At 53.3% G+C, this 25435-nt stretch overlaps 3 protein-coding genes across 7 annotated transcripts in view; all 3 read right to left on the bottom strand.

Annotated features, from left to right (window-relative positions):
* The window catches only part of SLC43A2 (solute carrier family 43 member 2), a 51858-nt gene extending 45517 nt beyond the window's left edge, over window positions 1-6341 (bottom strand). Inside the window, exons 1-2 of one of the 4 annotated variants that reach the window (XM_084802801.1) lie at window positions 6204-6341; window positions 4324-4531 (exon numbers count right to left, since the gene is read on the bottom strand). In XM_084802801.1, coding sequence (XP_084658927.1) covers window positions 4324-4483 — 160 coding nt within the window. In that variant the 5' untranslated portion in view covers window positions 4484-4531; window positions 6204-6341. Of the gene's footprint in view, window positions 1-4323; window positions 4532-4711; window positions 5013-5296; window positions 5976-6203 lie in introns of those variants that run through there. The other 3 variants (XM_084802798.1, XM_084802799.1, XM_084802800.1) reach the window with 3 other exon arrangements.
* Window positions 6342-9073: 2732 nt separating this feature from the next.
* On the bottom strand, window positions 9074-21898 carry SCARF1 (scavenger receptor class F member 1). Its single transcript, XM_084802792.1, has 11 exons — window positions 21459-21898; window positions 21076-21134; window positions 20728-20829; window positions 19282-19804; window positions 17254-17472; window positions 16763-16891; window positions 15469-15572; window positions 15230-15347; window positions 13398-13519; window positions 13171-13317; window positions 9074-11297 (listed from the first exon to the last, which is right to left on the bottom strand). The coding sequence occupies exons 1-11, from the start codon at window positions 21566-21568 to the stop codon at window positions 10462-10464; spliced, it is 2469 nt and encodes an 822-aa protein (XP_084658918.1). The 5' UTR covers window positions 21569-21898; the 3' UTR covers window positions 9074-10461.
* A 79-nt stretch (window positions 21899-21977) lies between these two features.
* On the bottom strand, window positions 21978-25195 carry RILP (Rab interacting lysosomal protein). Of its 2 annotated transcripts, none has more exons than XM_084802834.1 (8): window positions 24806-25195; window positions 24640-24733; window positions 24438-24544; window positions 24182-24346; window positions 23854-23999; window positions 23382-23504; window positions 22934-23017; window positions 21978-22449 (listed from the first exon to the last, which is right to left on the bottom strand). In XM_084802834.1, the coding sequence occupies exons 1-8, from the start codon at window positions 25025-25027 to the stop codon at window positions 22305-22307; spliced, it is 1086 nt and encodes a 361-aa protein (XP_084658960.1). In that variant the 5' UTR covers window positions 25028-25195; the 3' UTR covers window positions 21978-22304. The 2 variants fall into 2 exon arrangements, with proteins under 2 accessions (XP_084658960.1, XP_084658961.1); XM_084802835.1 differs by having other exon boundaries at window positions 24643-24733.
* Window positions 25196-25435: the final 240 nt, after the last annotated feature.

Here is a 25435-nt window from a genome sequence, read left to right as displayed (position 1 = left end):
GTCATCTGTCTCCCTTCTGTGCCAGCCCTGTCTGTCTTCCCCTGTGAGGTGTCGGACGTAGCCTACTGGGGCTCTCCCACACACCGGGACCCCCTTCTGTTACCCTCTAGGCTTGTGCATTAGGTTACCCCACTGGGGGTCTCATTCCCACCCCCACCCCCACCTTATGGAGTCTGTACGTAAAGACTTGTTTCTAGAAACCCTTACTCTAGCACCTCACGGCTGCTTATTAAGCCGGGTATGGTGATACAGGCCTTAAATCCCAGAGGCAGGAGGAACTCTTGTCACTTCAAAGCCAGCCTACACAGTGAGTTCTGGGACATCGAGGGCTACATAATAGAGACTCTATCTCAAAACAAATAAACGAAAATAACACTTACTGAATGTATGAGCTAAAGAAGAAGAAACAATATTCACAGATACTGCTAGCCCATTACAACCCTGTCATAATCCACCAACGAGCCAGGATGTGGCGGTACACACCTGTAGCCCCAGCAACTCAGGAGGCAGAGGCAGGTGGTCCAACTAGCCTGTTCGACACGGCAAATTCCAGGCCAGCCAGAGTTATATGATAAAACCCTGTCTTAAAACCAAACCAAACCAACAACCCCAAGTCCACCAAAGAACAACAGAGAAAAGGAAGAAACGGGTCACGTCAGGTAACTATGGTGGTCACATACAGACCAAAGGACTCAGCTTGGAAAAAGTGCACTCTTCCCAGAGTAGAGACCCAATTGTCACACCAGGAGGACAGGAGCGGTCTCTAGTTGCCATTACCAGGTGAGCATTATACAAAACTCAGCAAGTGTCCAGACCCAACTCCCAAGCCCTAGTCCCTGTCCCTGTGACAGGAAAAGCAAAGCAATCTAAGGGGCCACAGCAATGCGAGGAATTGCTTTCCTTTTCCCACATCATCAGACTGGAACCCAATACCCCAACTGTAGCCATATTTTGGCTCGGAGTCCCAACACAATTCTGAAAACCTATCAACAGGTTCAGGCAAAACGCCTTCGGTGAGCAAACCCATGCCATCAACCTTAAAGACAGCAAGGACCGGAGACCCTGTACACAGTCGGCTCTTTAAAACTGTACTGCCATCAAATCAAGCCATCTGCCAAGGCTGACAGTGTTGGGCCACAGAGCAAACCTTGGCCCTAACTTTGCCAGGCACTCCCAGTCAAGGAAGCATACAAGCTTCTGGCCCCAAAAGTCAACAGGTTACCCGGACTCCGAGAAGCAAGGAGGCTGGAAAGATAAGCTGTGTGGAATCAGCAGGCTCTCCCCGCTGGGGATGCTAGGTCAGCGGGTTTGCCAGATAATCAGAGAAACCTAAATCAGACACGCGAGCAAAGGCACGGGATAAGAAGTTGATGTTCAACCCATGGTCCTGACCCTCCCCCTTCACTTGGTTTGTAGGAGTGACCTGTCAAGTCTCTCCGGGGCTTAAATGCCAACGCAGTGCTGTGCTGGCACAATCCCTGCACGCCTCTCACCCAAAGGAAGGAAGAAGACAAGGTTTCCTTGGGAAAGCAATTTCCGACCTCATAGTGCCTGTACCATCTGAGAGATTGTGTAAGTGGACAATGTGACATCACCAGTACCATGAGTCAGGGAAAGAAAAGAAGGAAGGAAGGAAGGAAAAGAAGCCGGGCACGGTGGCACATGCCTGTAATCCCAACATTCAGGGTAGCAGAGGCAAGTGGATCTCTGTTAGTTCAAGGCCAGCCTTGTCTACAAAGTGAGTGCAGGACAGCGAAGGCTACACAGAGAAACCCGATCTCAAAAAACTAAAACCCCAAATAAAAGAATTATGAGCCAACACGGAGTCTATCTTTGGGGCTGGAGAGATGGCTCAGCAGTTAAGAGCACTGGCTGCTCTTTCAGAAGACCCAAGTTCAATTCCCAGCAACCACATGGCAGTTCACAACTGTCTGTAACTCCTGTTCCAGGGGATCTGACACTCTCACACAGACATACATGCAGGCAAAACACCAATGTATATAAAGTGAAACAAAGTATTAAACATGGAAAAATCTTTCTTAAAAAAAAGAAAGAAAGAGAAAAAGAAATTAAAGAAAAGAAGGAAATCTAACCACAGCAGACCTCTGGTCTGGATGAGTTTCGAGACAGGGTTTCTCTGTGTAGCCCTGGCTTTCCTGGACTCACTTTGTAGACCAGGCTGGCCTCGAACTCATAGCGATCCACCTGCCTCAGCCTCCCAAGTGCTGGGATTAAAGGCATGTGCCCCCATCACCTGGCTAAAGGTTTTGTCTGGGGTTGATGACTTTTTAAAAATATTCTTTCTGTTTTAAACCCAACCTCCCACCCTGGTGCACCCTGTAACAAAGGGAGAAAGAGCCAACTGCTCCTACCTGTCCCTTTGAGAAGGGCCTTTAATCTCTTCACATCTCTGAAGCAAAACAGAAAGCTTGGTCAGGGAACAAGGTCTGACTCTCCCATCTCTCAAGATTTCTTGCTGATGTAGGGAAAGATCTGCCAAGAACCCTTAGGCTATTAGGAAATATTTTTCAGTGCTAAAGGCTAAAGGTTGATTATAAATGATAGACTTTCTGCCCTCTCCCAGGTGGCCTTTGAGTTCCCTCCCTGTCTCCTCTCCGGCTAAGCTCTGTACACTAAGGATCCTCTGCCCAGAGCAGAGAAGGGAAACAAAGGCTGACTCAGAGGTACTGGCAGTGGGTCCAAAGACTTCTCTTCCTGCTAAGAATAAGAGGCTGGGTTAGGTAGCACAGGCTTGCCATTGCAACACTCAGAAGAATGAGATGCAAGGATTACAGATTAAAGGCTGTCCTGGGCTACAGAGCAAGCCTGTCTCAAGTACAAAAGACAAACAAACAAACAAACAAACAACAATAACAATATCTTTAGGGTCCCCGGAAGTGGTGGTGCAAGTCTTTGATGCTGGGAGGCAGAGGCAGGTGGATCTCTGAGTTGGAGGCCAGTCTGGTCTACAGAGTGAGTTCCAGAACAGACAGGCTACACAGAAAAACCCTGTCTTGAAAATAAATAAATAAAACAAACAAATAAGACACCTTTAGAGGTGGCACTCGGAGTTAAAACGCTTGCCACAGAGTTTGCCAACCAGAGTTCTACCTCACAAATTTGCGTGGCAGAAGAAGAGAACCCACAACCAGAAGCTGACCTTGGCTCCCACACAATGCCCTGCGACCCCGCCAATAAACAAGCAAATAAATGTAAGAAAAATTTTAAGTAAAAAAATAAACCAGGGGTTGGAGAGATGGCTCAGTGGTTAAGAGCACTGCCTGCTCTTCCAAAGGACCCAGGTTCAATTCCCAGCACCCACATGGCAGCTCACAACTGTCTGTAACTCCAAGATCTGACACTCCCACACGAACGGACATAAATTAAAAAAATAAATAAATAAATAAACCAAAGGACTCTAGAAATAAAAAGTCATGCTAGCAATGACCTGAGGAGTCCACTCTGGGACAGCTTCATCAGAGGACTGAAGTACAGGTGGGCCACAGCAAAGACAGGAGGCTCTTTTTTTTTTTTTAACTGAGTATGCCTAAGAAGGGGAGAGGTTGGTAGCTGACTGGGCCCTCCTGATGACCCTGCTGAGCTGCAGCAACCAGGATGTGGAGATAGGAATGTAAGAAGGGTGAGGGTGGGGGGGGGTGGGAAAGGAGTGGGGGGCCATCCTCAGCCTGCCTTCAGAACGTTAACAAGCGTGCTGTTCCTTACTGTCCCCTTCCTCTTCCTCCCTACTATGATCTGGAAGCCACTAAGATGTTCTCACAGTTCAGGAGAGGAAATGGCCTTTGGAGAATCATAAGGCAGCAAAAAATAGACAAGAAATTCTATCTTGGCAAGCCTCTAAGGAGACTCCAAAACGGCCTGACTTAAAAACATGTAGCTCTAAGATGAGCCTTCCTTCGGGTGGAGGCGAAGCCACTTCCTCTCTCTTGCTGCACCCCGGCCTTTGAGTCAAGTTCCTCTTTCTTACGCATTTACTGCAAGGCAAGCGATTCTGCAGGCCCTGGAAGGCCAGGAGGCCAGCAATGTTCCTGACTGCACACGAGGGTTCTGAGTCTATTAGTCTGAAGCTTGGGGAAGAAAAAAAAAAAAAAGACTGTCTCAGCCTCAGTTTCTCCATCCACAAACAGGGACGATGGTAATGATTTGCACCCAGAGACAATCAGACGGGCCTTTTGGCACTCGGAGGGGGTGCTGTGCAACAAGCGGGCATCGCTGGCTTAGAGCGTCACCACCATCCGCTCTCTCCCAAAGACCCACTGTAGGAACCTGCCCCGTCCCCACCCCCGACCAGGGCGCCCATCTCACCTGGCTTCGTACACAGGTAGGAGTAAAAGCCCTCCGACTTGAGCATGATGAGGAGCGAGCCCCAGCCCAGGAGCACTGCCGAGAAGAGGAGGTTTTCCACCACGGCCGTGCAGGCCATCCACCAGCGGCGCCGATGGGCAGTGGCCAGGGTGGGCGCCATGGTGCGGTGCGGCAGCAGCGGCGGCCGAGCTCCGGCTCTGCAGGACACCTGCGCACAGACCTCGGGTTCAGCGGTGGCTCTACCCGACCCGTGCGGCCGCTGGCGTACAGCCACCAGCCTGTCAGCCCCCTGCAGCCCAAGCTATGGGTGCACGCCGCCGCAGAAGCGAACCCTAGCCCTGTCCAGGACCTGGGCCATCCCGAGCCCGCGGCTGGCTAGTACTGCTACCTTCGGTCACAGTAGAGCCCTGCTGGCCAAGTGGAGAGGATTCTCCCTTAGATCACTCGGAGGTAAACTGAGGCATGGCAGCTGGAAAAGGACTAATGTATGCTCAAGGACGTGGAGCTGGTCCGGACCCCAAACAGGACTGAGTAGCTACTCTGGGGGCCGAAAAGGGAGGCAGCTGGCGGTGAGGGCACCTGAGCAGAGGCACACCTGAGAGCTGCCACTCCCAGGGACCCTGACAGGCTCCCTCCCTCCCGCACTCGAGACCCTTCCCTAGAGCTCGTTCTCACAACCACAAGATCATCCCCGGGAGCCCCGGAACGGCCCGCCCACGGCGCATTCATTGGCGGGACCGCACAGGAACTGCCGCGCCATTGGTCAGTGTCTAGGTCGCTAGGCGCTACCGCCACGCGAACCCCGCATGGGAGAGGCGAAGCCGGTTCAAACCGGCGGCGCGAGCCAGCCGCGCGACCCGCTTACCGGGCTGTTACCCCGGAAATTAGCCCGTTTCCATGGGAGCAGACCCCCGTCCCTCCATCCTCCTCCTCGCTCTTTTTCATCACGTCTTCCCGCTTGACAAGCACGCACCTTCCCTCTAACCCCTGCCTGAGAGCAGCTTCAGGTTCCCGCACCTTCGTCGGGGGCCCGGAGCCCGGGAGTCCAGCTGGTCCAGCTCCTACCGATGTGTATCGGGCCCGCCCGGTGCCTTTTCTGTCCCCTTTATTTCCAGCCCTTTTATTCCTACCCTAAGATGAAAAACACTGCTGCCCGTTGATTGGCTGCTTGGGGCTGGAAACAGGCGTTGGCCAATCAACAGCTACCCGCCCGCCCCCCGGCGAGCAGAAGCCGGTTCCGGCCGGACTTGGAGACAAACAAGAGGAATGGGGGGGCTGGGGGTGTCAGCTGGGGCAAGCCCATCTCTACCCAGTTAAAGTGGAGTGCTCCTCGACCCGGTACCCCCGTGAGCATCGCCCCCACGCCCTCCTCGGAGTCCTCTTTCTTGTTAAGTCCCTGGGTCCGTGGTTCAGGGAGTCTTGGTCCACACCGAGCTGGGCTCCAGCACCGTCCCGTTAGGCTCGCAGTGTAGACCCTCCGTCTCCGCCCTGAGAACCACGGCCGGATGCTCCAGCTCCGAGGGATATTGCTGATTCTTTGTGCCGCCGCAGTCCGCCCGGTCCTCGGGCTTTGTGTCTGGCTTCCTCGCTGCCTTGCCTCAGTTGTCCTATACAGGAGCCGTCTACGAGTATCGGAACACCCCGAGCCAGGTCCCGGCATCGTGTACCGCACCCCCCCCCCCCCCCATAGATCTCCAGATTCACTAGGTCCTTGCTCTCAGGTGCCTCCTGCCTGGTCCATAATCGGTGTCCCTTAAGGATCTGTAGTCTGGTTCTAGAACCCAGAACGACCCTGGTCCTCCATCCAGACGTCACCATCCCTATCCTGTGCCCGCTTTTCTCGATGCCTTAAGAGACCCATCAGTGTTCAAGCCGGTCACCTTGGTGTGCCCTGCTCTCCTTGTCTTCCAAATGTCTCTTTCACGTGGCTGGCACACTCTCTCTTCCACCCTTCATGCTGTGGGCAACCCCAAGCACCTTAGCCTAAGTCTGGCTTTGGAGAGAGTGACAGGTCGCTGGGGGTCCAGAGAGCTCAGTCCTCTCTGTGACATCAGCAGAGCTGCACTGCCCTGAGGACCTGCCTGAACGGGGCCTGGAGCCTCGGCTCGGGAGGTTTAGCTGTCCGGCTGCGTCTTCCTGACGAAAGGCACTAGCCTACCCTCAGAAAACACTCTGTGCCCCTCAGATTTTCCACACTTAAAAGAGCCAGCTTGCTTTTAGGATTGTGGGAGTCCCCGGCAGCTTGGCTCAGCTTCCCTCAGCTCGAGTGCGCCCCCTGGTGCCCCGAGCCTTCGTTAGCCGTCCAGGTTTGGTCTAGGCTTGCTGGTGGGTTTGGGGCCTGATCACAAGCTCCAAGTTGGACTTGCCACCTACCAATATAGTCAACCCTTCTGTCCTTTTCCCTGAGCCACCTGCTTGGCGACCTTCTCCAGACATATCTCTAAAATGTGTTCCCCTTCTCCCTCAGATTTTAGTACTATCTATATTGGGGGTGGTGGGGGGTGGTGAGCAGGCCAGCCTCTGTTCTGCCTCCGATTGCTGGGTTCAACAGCACGTGTCACCACACTGAGCCAACAACCTCTCGTGAAGTTAGACACTGTGAACTTAGCTTTTCAACAGAAAAGTTAAAGACTATCTACTGTGGGTCTCCCCCTTCTCATCTCCACCCCACCCCCCGCTGTACCAGTGTAACCTGGCATCCTGTTTATCTAATCTGCCCATTTATTTCTGTCCCTGGAACACAACTACTCACCCAGCAATCTCTGCATCGCATAGCCACACCGCGGTGAGTTGTGGGAAATGTAAACCTGGCCTTCCTGGCTAGATCCTGTAGAGACTTCAACCGTTTGTTTTGTGAGATAAAAGTTTCAGTTCCTCGTCTGACTCCCCGTGGTCCTGGATGCACCAATCCATCGAATTGTTGTGGTTTCTGGCTTTCTTTTTCTCTCACTAGGGACCCTTTCTTGGGCAGCCACCCCCCCCCCCAGCCTTCCCCTAGCCACTCTCTATAATGCTGTTTGCTCTTTTTGTCTACTGGTTGTAATGCCTTGTCATATGTACCCCCATTTCCCACGGACTGGCAACTCCTTGGGGCAGACATGTCCGTGGTGCCGCTAGCCCTTCATACTAAGGTAAACTCAAAGCAGGCGCGCAATATGAGCGTGTGGGCTGAAAGCAGCAGCCAGCGGCGGGGAGTACCAGGTTCCAGGGCGCACGATCACTGGGCGCTGGAAGGATGAGGTCGGATCAGTGATAATCGCCTTTTATTGATAGCTAAACGTTTACTAGGTGCTTTTCCAGTCTCTGTGCTGCCTCATCCCCTATAGCCACTCTAGATCTAGCTGTTATCCCTATATTCCAGATTTAAAAAAAAAAAATGAGGATTTAGGCAGCTTCTCCAAAGAAGTAAATGTTAAGATAGCCCAGGTCCATTTGAATTAAACTTTTTTTTTTAAAGTTAGATGTGCCCAAGCTAGACTTCCAGAACTTTTGGTGAATCTGAAATAAGCACCACAGAGAAACTCTGTCTCAGAAAAACCAAGCACCACAACATGAATTACCCATGGAGGCCAGAAGAGGGCAGCAGGTTGCCTAGAACTGGAGTGAGCTTGCTGAGAAGATGAGAAGCTCCTCAAAAACAGCAAATGATTCTTTTAAAAAAAGATTTACTTATTTATTATGTATATAGTATTCTACCTGCATGCGCACCTGCACACCTGAAGAGGGCACTAGATCTCATTATAGATGGTTGTGAGCCACCATGTGGTTGCTGGGAATTGAACTCAGGACCTCTGGAAGAGCAGTCAGTGCTCTTAACCACTGAGCCATCTCTCTAGTCCCATGATTCTTTTTTCTTTTTCTTTTGTTTGTTTGTTTTGAGACAGGGTTTCTCTGTGTAGCCTTTGCTGTCCTGCACTCGCTTTGTAGACCAGGCTGGCCTTGAACTCACAGTGATCCGCCTGCCTCTGCCTCCCGAGTGCTGGGATTAAAGGCCCAGCCAGAAAGTTTATTTATTTATGTATTTTTTAAAGTGAGGCTGACCAAGTGGTTTGGTGCCCAGAAGCCTCATGACCCGAGCTCCGTCCCTGGCATCCACAAGGCAGCAAGAGAGAACCCGTATCCAATAATTGTTCTTTAAGCTCCACAGAAATGCACTGGAAAGGATGCACGCACAGGGATGCAAGGTCAGAGAGAGAGAGAAAGGGAGGGAGGGAGAGGGGGAGAAGGTCCGGAGACATGGCTCCGCGATCAAGCGCACTTGTCCTTGTAGAGGACACAGGGTCTGATTCCCAGCATCCACAGGGTGCCTCACAACTCCAGTCTGTAACTCCAGTTCCAAGAGGTCCACTGCCGTCTTCTGACCTCTGAGGGCACCAGGCACACACGCAGAAACAGACATGTGCAGACAAAACTCATAATACATAAATAATACATCTTAAATTTTGGGAGGGGGGGCTTTTGAGATGGTGTTTCTCTGAGTAGCCCTGGATGTCACTGTGTAGATCAGGCTAGCCTCAAGCTCAGAGATCCACCTGCCTCTGCTCCCCAAATGCTGGGATCAAAGGGGTGTATCACCACTGCTTCTCTCTCTCTCTTTCTTTTAATTTTAAGTGAAAAAAAATATAAAGAGAAGTTGGGAATCAGTGATTTACTTTGGCAGTAGAGCAAATGTTTAATATGAGACCCTGGGCCCAGTCTCTAGCACTGAACAGAAAAGACAGCCACACAAGAAAAGAAGCTACACAGGGTCTCTGATTGGCTACTGACTTTATTCTCTCACATCTCAGGCTTTACATTTTTAAATTGTATTTCACATATACATGTGCTTTGTATGCATGTGTGGTCTGTAAGCTACTTCATGCCTGGTGTCCTCAGAGACCAGGTTGTAAGCCACCACATGGGTGCTAGGAATCAAACTCGTGTCCGCTAGAACAGCAGCCCAGCGCTCTTCCCCGCTGAGCCATCTCCCTAGCAAACATTACCCGCATAGCAGATACTTTTTAATAATATACTTAGCCACCACTGTGTAGAGAAACCAGCTGTAAGAAATATTTATTCCGTTGGGCTGGTGTGTAGTTCACTTGGTAGCATGCTTGCCGACCACGCATGAAGCCCTGTAAAACCAGACAGCACAGGTCCTCCAGGCCAGCACTGGGAAACAGAGGCAAGAGGAGCATCAACTCAAGGGGGTTCTCAGCCACAGAGCAAGTCTGAGACCAGCCTGGGCTGTAAGAGAGACCCTGTCTCACAAAAGGGTGGCTAGTGAGGCGGCCCAGTGGTTAGCAGCGCCCAGTGGTTAGAAGTGCTTGGGTCACAGGCATGGGTGCCATCCCCAGGTGACAGGAAGGAACTCCCAAGAGCTGGCCACTCACCTCCACAGGCATGTTGTGGCACATACTTTCCCCTCAGATTGATTAATTAATTTTATAGGAGAAATGTTTCCTTAATCAGTCTTTATCACCAAACGTTTAGGTTGTTTTCCATTTCAGAAAAAAATTAATGTTTTATTTATTTATTTATTTAGGTTTTTTGAGACAGGGCTTCTCTGGGTAGCCTTTGCTGTCCTGGACTTGCTTTGTAGAGCAGGCTGGCCTCGAACCCACAGAGATCCACCTGCCTCTGCCTCTGCCTCCCAAGTGCTGTTTTTTTTTTGTTTTGTTTTGCTTTTTAAGATTTATTTTTATTATGTATTCTGCCTGCACGCCAGAAAAGGGCATCAGATCACATTATAGACGGTTGTGAGCCACCATGTGGTTGCTGGGAATTGAACGCAGGACCTTTGGAAGAGCAGGCGGGCGCTTTTAACCACTGAGCCATCTCTCCAGCGCCAAAATAAGTGTTTTTAAAGTGATGGAAAGAACAGTCTCGGGACAGAGTCCAGGGCAGCAAAGGAAAAGTCCTGTTGTCATCCCCTCCTTCCTCTGACCCAGGTCTACAGGGTCTCTACCCAGGCCTTCCAGGCCCACCTGGGGACACTGCCAGGGCCGACCCACAGCCAGGTGGCCTCTAACCCTTGCCTCTTCAGGGCAGTTTCCGCAGCTTTGGCATCATTTTCCAGCACAAAGGCTGATCCGGTCCATGGGAGTTTCAGCACATCCCCATTCCCATCCAGTCTTCCCACTCACCAAGTCAAGGTCCTCAGTGCTGTGGTGGCCCCGACATGGGCACGACATTCTCATATAGGGGTTCCTCCTCGGCCTGCTTCGGGGAACCCTGTTCCGGGGAACTGTTTGCAGCCACTGGCTCCTGGACCGTCCCTAAGCTCTCAGTGCCATCTCCCAGACCTTTGGATGCTTCTTCCGGCCTAATTGCCGTGGACTCGGTGGCTGCAGAAAGCGTGGCACCTGGAGCTGAGCCAGAGCCCAGGTTCCGACCCAGAGATCGGCGTAAAGGCTTAGGAATGGCGCTCTTGACCTTGGGTGCTGCCTGATCTTTCTGGCAGTTTCCCAAACGACGAAAGACAGACCAGACGGGGCCGTCAGGTTTCTGGGGTGTCCCTGCCAGCATATAGATTGTAGCCACAGAGTCAGAGCTCTCCTGGACGCTGCCATCGGTGCTTTCCACACACTCGGCTACTGTCTGGCTACCAGGTGGGTGTTGGTGACTAGTGGCAGCGTCTCCTCCGGGGCTTGCGGCGGTAGGAGCATCCTCCTGTGCGGCGGTAGGAGCATCCTCCTGTGCGTTGGCTTGCTCGGGGCCTGCAGACTCCTCAGCCTCCTGCCCTTCGGGACGCGGATGCGCACCTCTGGAGAGTCTCTTAGGTTTTCGTACGGGGCTGGAGAGATCCCCAGAATTTCGGCCGTTCTGTGGTGCAAACTTAGTGCCTTCAGCGAAAGAGACGGATGGCCTCTTGGCCCGAGCCAGGCTGGAGGTGCGTGGGATGGGGAAAGGTGTGGAGGCATCCTCTGGGGGAGGGAAGGGGCCTCCAGGAAGGCTAGCCGCTGGCGGCTCTTCCCGGGGCACAGGGACCATCTCTGGCAGGGGAGAAGACAGAAAAGCTTGTGTAAGGCTGGGTGCGCACTCTAACCCGGTCCACCCCGGGGTGCAGAGTCTTTCCCGGGGCCTCAGGATGTGGCAAGGAAGAGCGAGGCAAGGGAGGGGCTGACACAACAGGGGCCTTCTTCTTCCCTCATCTCTCTCTACCCCTCCTCGCTTTGAACCACTAAACACGGTTCCATTTATCCAAAACACCATCACTGCGGCCTCATTTTCACTTGGCTAACTCCTACTGATTCTGCTAAACTCAACACAGCTATTTCTTTTTTATTTTATTTTTTAAAGATGTATTCATTATTTATACAGTATTCTGGCTGCGTGTGAGCCAGCAGGCCAAAAGAGGGCACCAGATCTCACTATAGATGGTTGTGAGCCAACATGTGGTTGCTGGGAATTGAACTCAGGAACTTTGGAAGTACAGGCAGTGCTCTTAACCTCTGAGCCATCTCTCCAGCCCAACACAGCTATTTCTTTTTTTCCGAGACAGGGTTTCTCTGTGTACACTTGGCTGTCCTGGACCCGCTTTGTAGACCAGGCTGGTCTCGAACTCACAGCGAACCACCTGCCTCTGCCTCCTGAGTGCTGGGATTATAGGCGTGCGCCACCACGCCCGGCTTGAACACAGCTATTTCTAACAGACATATTCCTTAACTCCCAGTTACTCAGGACATGGGTAGCGCTGGAGTCCCTCCCTTTTTTTTCACATGCTCCACTAAAGCATGACTTGTTGCTACCGTCCCCGAATGGAGCAACTGCCACACTGGAATATTCACCTGTGTAGGAAAAAGACTATGGGCTCACTGACTGTGTGTACACACACACACACACACACACACACACACACACACACAGAGGTGGGGGGGCAGTCAGGAGACACCAATCTGAGCATCCAGCCCTCCCTATCACCTGTTGTATGCAGCTCTACCTTAGGGCGGGGTTAGACTACGTAAGCTGGGGAACGCACAGGAGAGGAGCGCTCCGTCATGTGGCTGGGTGAGCGTACATCCTTATAGTAAAGACTTTCTAGACGCTGCCTATTGCAGGGAGGAGCACTACACCCCCTGTAAATAACCCATTACCTGCGCTCTATAGGAAACCCCAGTCAATTCATTGGTTCCCAGAATGAGCATTCATGGCATCAGGTCTCCATTTGTTGTTGGGCCCTTAGTTTTAGCAGAGGGGGTAGACGCTGCTTATGTCTCCCCCTAGGGAGGAATTTTAGCAACAATAAATATCCCAGCCTGTCCTCTATGTCTAGTGATATTTTTTTTTTGCCAATCAAATATTTTTATTTAATTTTAAATTTATGTGCATTAGTGTGAGGGTGTCAGATCTTAGAGTTACAGACAGTTGTGAGCTGCCATATGGTTGCTGGGAATTGAACCCGGGTCCTTTGGAAGAGCAGGCAGTGCTCTTAACCACTGAGCCATCTCTCCAGCCCTGGTGACATTTTTTTTTAAATCTATTTTTATTATTTGTTTGTTTGTTTTGAGACAGGGCCTCTTTACATACTCCTGCCTATTCTGGAACTCATGCTGTAGACCAAGCTGGCCTCAAATTCGAACTCACAGACATCCACCTGCCTCTACCTCCCAAATGCTGGGATTAAAGGCGTGCACCACCGTGCCCGGCATGATATAGCTTTTTTACCATCCAGCAGATTGCCAGCTTGGTGAAGACAGGACAGTCTTTCCCTTGAACTCTTTCTCAGAGCCAGAAACAGCAAGTGGTGGGAAAATAATCCCAGACACACGCATCCAGCAAAGGGACGCGCATGGCGCCGCCGCCGCCGCTTGGGTGGGGCAGGCCCGATGGCGGCGGGGGTGGGGGTTGGGGGGGGGCGGGGGCTACCTTCTCGAGGTGGCATGAAGTACTCATGCGCGTCGCCCTCATCTCCAGAGTCCGGATCAGAAGAGAAGGAGTCATCAGAGGCCCAGCCGGCAGAAGGCGGCTCGATGAAGCTGTGGTTGAAGGGGACTTCCGGGTCGTGGTGCGAAACTGCAGGGGTTCCAGGTCAGGTGCGGGGGGCCTCACGGGAAGCCCTAGACTCCTGACCCGGACCCCCAGTGCCCACTTACCTGTCACCCAGGGTAGCTTGTAGTTACTGAGCGAGCCACAGGGCAGCGCTGAGCCCAGGCTGGTGAGGGCGCCCCACACCTGCTGTTTCATTCTGAACAAGGCCGTTCCGTTTCTCTCTGGCCTGAGAGGGTGGCAGAGGGACGGTGATCAGTGTACAAAGCATAAGGGGGCCGTGCCAGACAAGCAGGATGTGACAGGTCACTACATCTACTCCAATGGCCCTACACTGATGACAGAATTTTTAAAAACCCACGCTACGGCATCCAAAATCTAACTCACAGAAGACAGCATGGCTTGAGAGCGGTGGTTCTCAACCCGTAGGTGGCGACCCTTTGGCAAACTTCTAGCTCCAAAAAAAGAGTTTACATTATGATTCATAACAGCAGCTAAATTGCAGTTTTGAAGTGACAACCAAAATAATTTTATGGTTGGAGGGTCACCACAGCACGAGGGACTGTATTAAAGGGCCGCAGCATCAGGAAGGTTGCGAGCCATTGCTCTGGAGTCAAGCAGGCCTTAGTAGCCATGTAGGCTTTGATTTCACTTTTCTTGGCCTCGGTTGTAAATCTAAGAGAGCGTTTGGCAGGGCCTAGCACCGGGCACCAGTTCTAGGAATCTGCAATGGTGTCTCCAAAATGTAGCTTTTACGACTATGTCCTAGCTGAATCCCGGGAACCTGCCTTTGTCCGTACTCTACTCCACCCCAAACTGGAGTGACAGCTTGTCAGAGTTCTCTAACATCCTTCGGAAGAGTCTCCATCTTCTTTTGGGGGCAGCTGGATGGGCTATTCTCCTGCCCCCCAGACTGTGCAGTCATCTCTGCATGCCCCACAGCACAGAGGACAAAGGCAGGGTTTAGGGTCTAGTAGGTCCGACACAATCCCCGGATTCCTAGCACTCAAGCAGCCGAGGCGTGAACACAGCCAGTTCATGACAGCCCGAGCTACACAGCGAGCTGCGTCTTCTCAGAAACCAAGCAAACAAACAAGGCTGAGGCTGAGGATGTAGCTCGGTAGCAGAGCCCTCGCTTAGCGCGCTCAAGCCCTGGCTCTGAGTCACCACATGCTGGAGGAGGGACAGCAGAGAGCAAAGTGTCTAGAAAGCCAGGCAGGGCCTCTGTGTGAGCCAGGAGCAGCTGAAACACCGGGAGCCTCCGTATCTTTGTAATTGAGGAAAACCTCTTGCCACCAAACTCCCTGTTCCAAACTTCCTCAGAGCGTTGTGTGCCCAAGGGGCCAAGAGATACGAAGAAGAACGCAATAGGGAACACATTCTCCTGGTCCTCGCTGATTCTCCTCCATGCTCCATCCCTTGGGCCGTGCTCTCTGCAAAACCATGGCTCAGACTTTCCTGGCCTCCTATTTCCTGATGTTTGGAGATCTGGCCTCTTCCCTTCTCTGCTGAGATGTGTGGATTCTGCTCTGTCCCGGCTCTTGCAGCATTGTCACCAGTTCAACCTTCTGCTGTAGGTTTGACTTTGAGTCCCCTGCCACCCAGCACCCCCTCCACCTGTTCATGTGACTCAGACACTTCTTGTCAAAGGCTCTTTTTTTTTTTTTTTTGGTCTTACAAGACAGGGTCTGTCTGTGTAGCCTTGGCTATCCTGGACTTGTTTTGTAGACCAGGCTGGCCTCAAACTCACAGTGATCCACCTGCCTCTGCCTCCTGAGTGCCGGGATTAAAGGCGTGCGCCACCAACACCCCCCGGCTTGTCAAAGGCTCTTAAAGGAAGACTAGTGGCTTCAGTCTGTGCCAAGCATCTCTACCTGAAGAGTGATGTATTCAGCCTGTCCCCAGCTCCAAAGGGAACACACATAATGGCCGTGTTTACCTGTCCTTGGGGTCCAGTTGGGTAGCTGAGCAGCAGTAGGCACAGCAGATGATGCCCATGAGGAGGAGCAGCAGAGGTACCAGGATGCCCGCGATGAGCACGTTTTTACCACCATGGCCTACGAACACAGGAGGCAGCCACATATTCATGGTCTTTGAGGATCCCATCTCTGAAGTGTTCCCATCGTCCCCACGGCCCACGGGAATGACCAAGTGTCCTCCCATCCTCTCTCCACTTACCCAGCTGGCAGGCCCCAGACACAGGGTGGCAGAGCCCCTCTGGGCATTGGCAGGGGGTAGAGCAGTTGTTTCCATGGAAACCAGATGGGCAGGAACTATTGCAGCTAGGGATACGTAACAGACAGGCCGACTGAAGGCGCCACAGAGGGGAAGGTAAAGCCGATTTCTGGATACTGTCCCCACACCCTGTTGGAAGACCCCTCTGACTTCTAAAAAAGATTTACTTATGTATGTATGTATGTATGTATGTATGTATGTACTGGTTTTTTGAGACAGGGTTTCTCCGTGTAGTCTTGGCTGTCCTGGACTCACTTTGTAGACCAGGCTGGGTTCGAACTCACAGAGATTCATCCACCTGCTTCTGCCTCCCCAGTGCTGGGATTAAAGGCATGCGCTACCACGCCCGGCTATGTATTTATTTATCATGAAGTGTTCTGCCTGCATGTACACCCGCAGGCCAGAAGAGGGCACTAGATCCTACTCTAGATGGTTGTGAGCCTCCGTGTGGTCTCTGGGAATTGAACTCAGGACCTCCGGAAGAGCAGGCAGTGCTCTTAATCTCTGAGCCATCTCTCCAATCCCCCTGGGTCCCTGCTTTGTAAAACAGGTTTCCTCCTCTTGATGCTATGGGTTAACCTTTAGATGGACATCCGCTTGGAGTCTCTATTTGACACCCAAAGAACTTGAGGAACAATAGTGGGGTCTGGGTCCCACTCCTAAGTAAAGTCCTCATATGAATGAGCTGCACCATCTCCTCTTTTTCTCCTGATATTTTTTCCCTTTTAAAAAATCTTTTTATTTTTTATTTCCTTAAAAAACAAAAAACAGAGCCGGGCGTGGTGGCACACACTTGTAATCCCAGCACTCAGGAGGCAGAAGCAGGCGGATCACTGTGAGTTCGAGGCCAGCCTGGTCTACAAAGTGAGTCCAGGACAGCCAAAGCTACACAGAGAAACCCTGTCTCAAAACAAACAAACAACAACAACAAAAAAAACAAAAACAAAAAAACCCCAAAAACCAAACCAAACCAAACAAAACAAACCTCAAAACAAACAAAATATACACACAAAAAGAAAAAAGAAAAAGAAAGAAAACAAAAAACTAGGTTTTTTTTTTCAGTCCTTTTAGATTAAGCTCAGACTTTCCTCAGAAGATGCCACTAACTTCATAGTTACAGGGTGGGAAAGAGGGATTCTGGGAAGTAGAGAGGCTCAGTGAGGAAAATTTAGGAAACATTACACAGAGGCCTGACCTCGTCTCTCATCATCCACTGTTCCCACGGCCTAATTCTTACCTGATGCCCCAGTAGCCAGCACTGCAGACACAGTCTCCTGTCACCGCATCACAGGTCCCCTGAACACATGCGGGGCAGGCGGAGCTGCAGCCCTCCCCAAAAGTACCGAGGGGACAAGGGTTCTCACACCTGGGGCCACAGAGAGGAAGCAAAGCTCAGGACTCGGAGGACAGGAGGGCCCTACAGCCCCTCCCACGTCCCCAGACATGGGGCCCTAAGGGCCAGTCTCCTGTAGCAAAGCTCCAGTACATGTGGCCTTTAAGCAGGAGCCGAACCCAAGTGGGTGACAAACTACAGGTCCCTGAAGGCAGAAGGAAAGGACCAGGGAGGAAGTGGCTAGATGCACACCCTTTCCAGGGCCATCTCAGAAACTTCTCACCCCCCTCAGCCTGGCCAGGAAGCAGTCCCCGAGCTTTGCAAAAGCCAAAGCTTTCTCTGAAAACATAGGGGTCTAGGAGAATCCCCGAGTTCTGGGCAAGGCAGTGTCTCACCTCTGCCCTCGCCAACCGGGGTCACAGCGCTGGCAGTGTCCAGTTTCTGCGTGACAGGTCTCCCCTAGCCAGCAGCGGGGGCACTGCTCGCCACACCTCTCACCGAAGGTGCCGGGAGGACACGGCTGCTTGCACTGAGTCCCATTCCAGCCCGCCTTGCAGGACTCGCAGTTGCCCGTGACTGGAGAGCACGTTGTATTCTGCGCACAGTGGCCACAGCTGACAAGAAAAGGGGTTTGTGGGAGCACTGGGGCCAGACTAAGTGCCATACGTGCCAACCTGTGAACTGCCCACACTGTCCACTCAGACCTTGGGGTGCTAGAGAAATCCAGGTCCCTGACGGACCGACCACTCAGGCCTCAGTTTCTCTGCGTTGTACCTTGGAAAGGTTGGATAGTGACCTCTGAGGGGTCAGGCATCCATTGCACGCCTGACTCTCTTCTCTGAGACTCAGTCCTTCCCTGGCTTCCTAAAGGATGCCAGGAGCTAGGAGCCCAATTGGAGGGGCCCAATCCGCTCTCATCCTGGCTTCCCTCCCACCCAGTGCTCTTCCTCCTGCCTCTCTGTTCTGTTTCCAGGCCACAGTCTCTGAGGTTGGGAACAGGTGGCCGTGGGCAGAGACACAGGAGGTCACATTAGGATCTGCTTAGGAGACTGTGAGACTAGCCTGGGCAACATAGAGAGACCCTGATTTTTTTTTTTAAGGTATATGAATTTAACTATAACGGGAAAGTCTACAGACTCATTTTTCCTGAACACACACACACACACACACACACACACACACACACACACACACACGGTACAGCCTTGGCAGCCAATAGAAACCTTGTCTTTTCTTTTTCTATCTCCCTAGCCCCTCACTCTTTCTTTCTTTTTAGGGTATATGGATATATTTATTTAGGGGGCTAGAGAGATGGCTCAGAGATTAAGGTTCCAGGGCAGCCTGGTCTACAGAGTGAGTTCTAGGACAACCAGGGCTACACAGAGAAACCCTGTCTCAAAAAACAAACAAACCAAAAACCAAAACAAAACAAAAAGTCAGAAATACATAGGTGTTTGAGAGATGACTCACTAGTTAACAACATTTGTCCTTGTAGAGCAGCAACCCTCAGCCTGTGGTCACCACCCCCTCTGCGGGGATCAAAGGGCCCTTTCACAGGGGTCACAGATCAGACATCCTGTATATCAGATATTTACATTATGATTCATAACAGTAGAAAAATTATGTTTATGAAGTAGCAATAAAAATAATTTTATGGTTGGGGAGTCGGGGAGTGATGGGGAGAGACTACAAGCTGGGAGTGGCAGCTTGGAACTGAAATCTTAGTGCTCGGAAGCAGAGATAGGAAGATGGCCTGAGTTCTAGAGTGAGTTCTAGACCTGCTGGGGCTACAGAGTGAGACCCCGTCTCAAAAATATCAACGGAAAGGGAAGAGGAGGGGCAGGCTGTGGTGGTCCATGCCCGTAGTCCCAGCACTTGGAAGGTGGAGGCAGGAGGATCAGGAGTTTGAGGTCAGCCTAATCCACATGAGATTGGAACGTACATCAAAACCAAACCAAAGGAAGGAAGGAAGGAAGGACGGAAGGAAGGAGAAAACAAAACCGACAGTACATTCTTTTTTGGTTTTTCTTTCTTTCTTTTTTTTCCCCAAGACAGGGTTTCTCTGTGTAGCCCTGGCTGTCCTGGACTCGCTTTGTAGACCAGGCTGGCCTCGAACTAACAGCGATCCACCTGCCTCTGCCTCCCGAGTGCTGGGATTAAGGGCGTGCGCCACCAGGGCCGGCTCAGATACGGGCACTAAGAATACCCCTCAGGTCCTCTGAAAGAGCAATATAATGAAGTCTTAACTACCGAGCTGTCTCTCCAGCTCGTTGGTTTGTACTTTTTAATATTAATGGGCTGAGAGAAGTAGGCAGATGTATAAAGTGTTTTTTTCTCCCACCCCTGCCTTGTAATATGTTTTGGGGATTGCCCGAGATACCTCCCTGCTTCCTGCAGCTCCCCTTACCCTACTGCTGGCTCACCTTTCTCTGCACTGCGCTCCATAGCGGCCAGGGCTGCAGGACAGCTCGCAGAAGGCTCCACGGGAGCCGGGAGGGCAGGAGCAGTGGCCAGAAGTGACGCTGCATTGGCCTCGCACACACTGGCACTTACGACTACACTCTGGACCCCACCAGCCTTCCAGGCAGATACAGCGGCCGGAGTCCTGCGCGCAGGGCGAGGTGTGGCACGTGCAGCTGAAGCTGCAGCGGCGGCCCCACCAGCCCGTCGGGCAGACGCAGGCCCCGGTGGCCTGGTCACAGCGCGCTGCTGGGTTGCACTGGCATGGGCGACGACATGTAGATGACCACCAGCCAGGGTCACAGTGGCACAAGCCCGTCTTTGGGTCACACCGTCCGTGGGGGCCGCAGTTGCAGGTGGACTCACAGAGCTTACCCCAGTAGCTGGGTTGGCACTGGCACACACCGGTGGCCGGGTCACACTGGCCTCGTGGGTGGCACTTGCAGGCCTCACGGCAGTCGGGGCCCCAGTATTGGCCTGGACAGCCTGTGCGGTTAGGAATGGAAGGTGAGTGAGTTCAGGGCTGGGCACGGGTTCCATGCCCTGTCCCCTCCTAAAGGAAGAAGATGATACAGTCTGCTCTTCAAGAGCCAAGGACAGACCCCGAGAACAGCTGGCAGCCTCTCCTCTGGGGACTCGGCTCATTTCCGGCCCCAGATTCGGATGACAAAATCCTTCGCCTTGGCTTGGCCTCCACTTCACATTCCAAAGCACAGATCTTGAGTTCGACAGTGACGCGCTCAGGCTTTCAGGTGGATGGGCCTTCATTCATGTCCCTTCCCTCTCCCTGCTAAGGTGTCACCCTGCCCTCGGCCATTACTGGCACCTGGGTTTTAGGTAATAGATGCTTACGGGGGCGGGGAACAGGAAGCTACATAGGTCCCCTCTCCACCCAGGGACTCTTGGTGCCTGCCACCCACCCCTTTCTGGAGAGCCTGGTCCCAGGCTCCTCCTACCCAGCCTCTTTATTTGTCCTTACTGAGAGGTTAAAAGTAAAAGTGCCAGATAAGCAGGGCTTTTTTTTTTTTTTAAGATTTATTTATTTAGAATACAGTATTCTGCCTGCATGTAACACCTGCAGGCCAAAGAGCACCAGATTTCATCCTGGATGGTTGTGAGCCACCATGTGGTTGCTGGGAATTGAACTCAGGACCTTTGGAAGAGCAGGCAGTGCTCTTAACCTCTGAGCCATCTCTCCAACCCCTGATAAGCAGGGCTTTGTGGGTTAAAGCTAACCACCCAGGGCATTTTTCAGTATCATTTCTCATTTCCGAGCCCGTTTTTTTTCTCAGCAAAGCTTGGGGGATTTCTGACCGGACCGTTCTAGGTTTACATCGCTCCTTGCTTTGCTTACTTCCTGCCCCTCACCCAGTTCTACCCGGCAACTTCACCTGGCCATTGAAACTCACGGGAGCTGCACTGGGCTCCGAAGAATCCTGGTTTACATCGACACAGGCCTGGCTTCACGCACACCTCATCTTTCCTGCAGGCATCGGGCCCCTCACAGATGGCTGGAAAACATCCCCGCCCCGGCTAGAAAGGACTGGGTCCCAAACAAGTAAGGGGTACCCCTGGCCCTCTCACCCACTCCTGGGGCTCTGCTCCCTTCAAGCCATCCTCTTAGTGCCCGAGAGGGGTAAGGCATCATAGGGTGGACACGGGTCCCAGGGCTCAGGAAGGAACATGGAGAGGGAGGGGCCGTCACTGGGTCACATCCTTCCTTTTCCTTGGCTAGGGGGACTGTCCTGGCTACTCACGGATGGTGCACTCTTGGTCTTTCTGCCTCCAGCCTGGACAGCACTGGATCTCAGAGGGACTGTGGGTCAGAAAGGAGACAGCAGGCCCCGTAGCGTGGGTTGCTAATGCTGGCTGTGATGTGGGAGTCTCCCCCACTCCACTTTGGAAATCTAGCCCTGGTGTCACAGCCCATGGGCAGTATCCACGTTCCAACTCCTCTCTGCTCCTTCCCTGACCTTCCCTGACCTTCCCATCACCATCCCGGCCAGCTATCATCTGCCCTGCTGCCTCTCACTGCCCCCTTCCTTCAGGCCCATGACTTCCCAGCCACCTCTTTCTTCTCCAAAATGACTCCACGTGAGGCAGCGGCCATATCTATCAGTCAGATTCCCACAAGACCCACCTGCTGCCTATACAGACGTGCTGGCCAGTTGGGTCCAATGGGGATCCCTGGGTCCCTTGAGTCCAGAGCAGCAGCAGCAGCAGCAGCAGGAACAGCAGCCCTAGTCCCATGGCGGCCAGCGTAGTAAAGAGGGCCTGGTTCGATCCGGGCCCCACAGCTCCCAACCCCCTCCCTGCTTCCTCCCAAGGCTTTTCCTGAGGAAGCCAGAATAGAGGGCGGGCAGCAGCGAGGCACCTCCCTGAGAGGGCAGGCAGCTTAGCACCAGAAATGAAAGGGAAAATAAGGCTGATGGTGGAAACTGAGTGGACTTAGCCTGGAAGGAACCAAAAAGGACTGAAGCCACAGGGTCCCTAAGTACTGGAGACAGCCAAAGAGGTGGGGGGCCATACTCCCCAAATACACTCTCCTCATTTCCAGTGAGGAGCCAAGGAGACCTTGTAATGAATCATCATCACCAGGCCTCAGTTCCTGGCAGGGCTGGGAGGTAGCACAGACCACTGACAGACAGACCGTGAGCAGTTTTAGGGGTATTATGGGTATTTATTGCACTGGTCACCTGCAGGAGCCTTAGGGAGTCAGGCAGGCAGGCAGCCCTCCGTGGCTCAACGGGGAAAGCGGAGCTCAGAGACATCTTTACCTCTGGCTCTGAAGTGTGGTACAGAGATGTCAAGAAAGGGAGGCATGGTGAAAAAAATTCCATCATGCCTAGAGCAGGCTAGGCACAGAGGGGAGCCTCATCCTTGTGTGATGTCACACATCTATCCGCAGCCAGAACACACAGTTAGGGCTTCTTGTGTAGCTGAAGCCCTCAGACCAAGCCGGTCACTGAAAGCTGAGGACGACCTGTCAGGAGTTGGGGGCTGGAAGGCTGCCCACAGGTGCCAGGGAGGGGTGCTGTGGAGTCTCTTCTCCTTCCTGTGGCTTGCTGGGAGCTGTGTTGCTGGTCTCTGCTTCAGGAGCCCCAGTTTCACCGCGATACCATAAGCCAAAGCTGGAAGGAGAGCCAAGAGAGGTGCATTAAGCCAGGAAGACGGAGATGTCAAGGATGCGGGCTGAGGGGGGGGGGGGAGAGAGAGAGAGAGAGAGAGAGAGAGGTGAAAAGGAGGCTTCGGGGCTAGAGAGATGGCTCAGTGGTTAAGAGTGCTGCTTGCTCTTCCAAAGGTCCTGAGTTCAATTCCCAGCAACCACATGGTGGCTCACAACCATCTGTAATGTGATCTGGTGCCCTCTTCTGGCTTGCAGGAGTACATGCAGGCAGAGCACTGTATACATAATAAATAAATAAATCTTTAAAAAAAGAAAAGGAGGCTTAGGAGGAAAGAGGACAGCACAGGTCACAGGGACCTGAAGTCACACAGAGCACAGAAGCAGAGGGAGCAGTGTGAAAGGCAGTGGAGCAGAAGGGAAGAGTGGGGAAGAGCTAAGCCAGGCCCCCCCTTCACCCTCCTCCCCTCCCCTCCCCTCCTCCAACATACAAATTCCGGATTCTGGATTCAGGAACTAGGGGAACATCTTCCTTGTCATTGGAGAGCAGGAGCCAGGAGCCATCTTCATCATCACTAAGATAAAGGAATGTAAGGGCCGTATAACAGGGCCTAAGGGGATACTATGGTCTCGAGACTGGGGAGGGGACACTGAGGGGATGTGGGACATCTGGAGGCCAACAACAGCCCCTCACAAGGCTGCACAGCTTCCTTCAATAAAGAGACACAGCCAAGGAAGGACACATGAATGGGTAGACGCAACATCAGTAATTTCTTCAGCAGGATGCACAGCAGCCAGGGCAACTAGGAGCAGTGGGTTCCAGGTGGCAGGATGGACAGCTGCACAGCAGGCTCAGTGAGCTCAGGGCATGGCTAGGCTGGGTCACTGGGTGCCACAGGCCAAAGGGATTGGTCCATGGGTATGGAGGCAGGATCTCACCTGCTCTCTGCTTCCTCTGGCGTTCCCAACATCTTGGCCTTGATCTTCCTCCGCTGTTTTTTGACTGCCACCTTCATGGCTTCAAGCAGAAGCCCAGGGATCCGGTGGTCTGTGAGCAGCTCTCTAAAGAGGAGGGTGGGAGGCGGGCACAAAGTGTGAATGCCAACAGAAGTTGAGCTCTGCTCACTGTTTTCCCTGGCAACACCCGAAGGCTCTATATTGCCAACAGCTCTGAACTGAGCTTAGCCGTCCCCTCCTGAGGAAACCTCCGACCTGCTGGTCCTGCCTTGATGACCTTTGGTGCTGCCCTGTTTGAAGGAGGGTCCAGAAGGGCAGGGACTATGGGATTTACTTTTCCCCCAGTCTGGAGCAGGACACTGGCAAATGTCACTGCTGATCTATAAATGATCCAAAGAATAAGATGGGGTGACCTGTGGCCCAGGAACAGGCATCCTGGCTTCTGGCTCCTCACCGCTGGAAGTAGGCCAACTCCTCCTTGAGCAAGAAAACGTTGGCTTTGAGCTCGTTCCTCTCCTGAAGGAGCTGCTCAACCTCCTCCCGGCTGAAGCCACACGGAACGGCCTCTGGAGGCTGCGCTGGCTGTTCCTGAGCATGCGCCTGCGCAAGGTCAGGTATGGTCAGAGAGCGGTCTCTCTCAGCTCTCCCCTAAGAGCTCACAATAATGTTAGGGGAATTGTCTGCTAGGACCTTCTATCCTGCATGGCACACCAAGGCCGCGCCCACCAAGTGCTGGGTTCTGTGAGCTCTAGGATGTATCCTGACTCTGCTCAGGCTCTCACCGGGTCATCCAGCCTCTGTTCCTCAGCCATCTGGCGGCAACCATTCCGACTTAGTTGGAGCTCCCTCTCCCGGTCCTGTGCCGCCCTCAATTGGGTCTGCACGGCCGCCAGCTTGTGCCGCAGCTCAGAGTTGACCAGCAGGAGGCGCTGCAGCTGCTCCTGAAGCTGGGGATGGAGCGAGAGAACTAGTGGGCGGGGCTCCGAGGCCCGCCGCGGCCCCGCCCCAGCCCGCGCTCCCGTCCGGCCCCGCCCTCACCGCCTCTGTCTCTTGGCTCCGGCGCAGCAGTTCTCGGCTGTGCGCCCGCAGCTCGTCCCGCTGTCTGTCAGTCACCTCCTTGAGCTGTCGCAGCAGCGCGCGCTCCTCTGAGGAAAGGGTGTTCTTAGCACCACGGGTCTCTAGGGTGCGCAGGCCCCGGGGTGCCCCCAGATCGCTGTGCTGCGGCGGGACCCGCACTCACCCTGCGGCCCGGAGCCTAGCTCCTGGCGGAGGCGCCGGTTCTCCTCGCTCAGCCGCCGCAGCTCCAGCTCGGCCTGCTGTGCAGACACCTGCAGCTGGGGGAGCCAGGGGTCTCAGGGTTAGGGCCTGCCAGCTGCCGTGGGTGAAAGGAGGAGCCGGCGACTCACCGAGTCCGGAGCCGGCCCCACGGCGGCCTTTTCCAAGAGCTCCAGCGCTCGCACTACTAGTGGCACGAGCCCAGCCGCCGCGTCGGGTCCGAAACGGCGTGCCAGCTCCTGTAGCTCAGTACCCAGAGCCCCAGCTAGATGGTACACGAGCTCTGCGGCTGACCCTGCGCCCACTGCAGAGCCCTGGCTGGGTGGTCCCGGTGCTGCCCTCCGGGGCTCCATTTTTCTTAAGGCCAAAGGCCACCCCTACCCTCAACTGGGGCAGGAAAAAGCCAAACAGTTCCGGCCCAGGAAGTTTAGGGCCCTAAGGGGCGGGGTAGAAGCGACAAGGGAGGAGCAAATAGGGAAAAGGGCCCTGGGGTGGGAAAGTGCCCTGGGGTCCTTGAGCCCTGTTCTGGTACACCTACAAGGTCACTGGACACAGGACAGCCAAGTTCCAGGCAGGTATCCAAGAGCTGAGGACCAGGGCTGTAAGTGGTCACTTTAGGCAAGCCCTCCCCATAGCGCCTGACCCAGGCTCCACCCCTTTGGACTTGGCTGCCAAGTACTCCAGAGGTGAAAGACAAGGTCAGCAAACAGCCTCTGCTGGGCTGCGGGACAGGCACTTAAGTATTTGTTACCCCACCAGAA

The sequence above is a fragment of the Acomys minous genome (assembly GCF_964271855.1).
Source record: "Acomys minous genome assembly, chromosome: 12".
Taxonomy (NCBI): Eukaryota; Metazoa; Chordata; class Mammalia; order Rodentia; family Muridae; genus Acomys; species Acomys minous.
The sequence above is the reverse complement of the archived record's forward strand: the minus strand, read 5'-3'. Positions and strand labels throughout refer to the sequence as shown.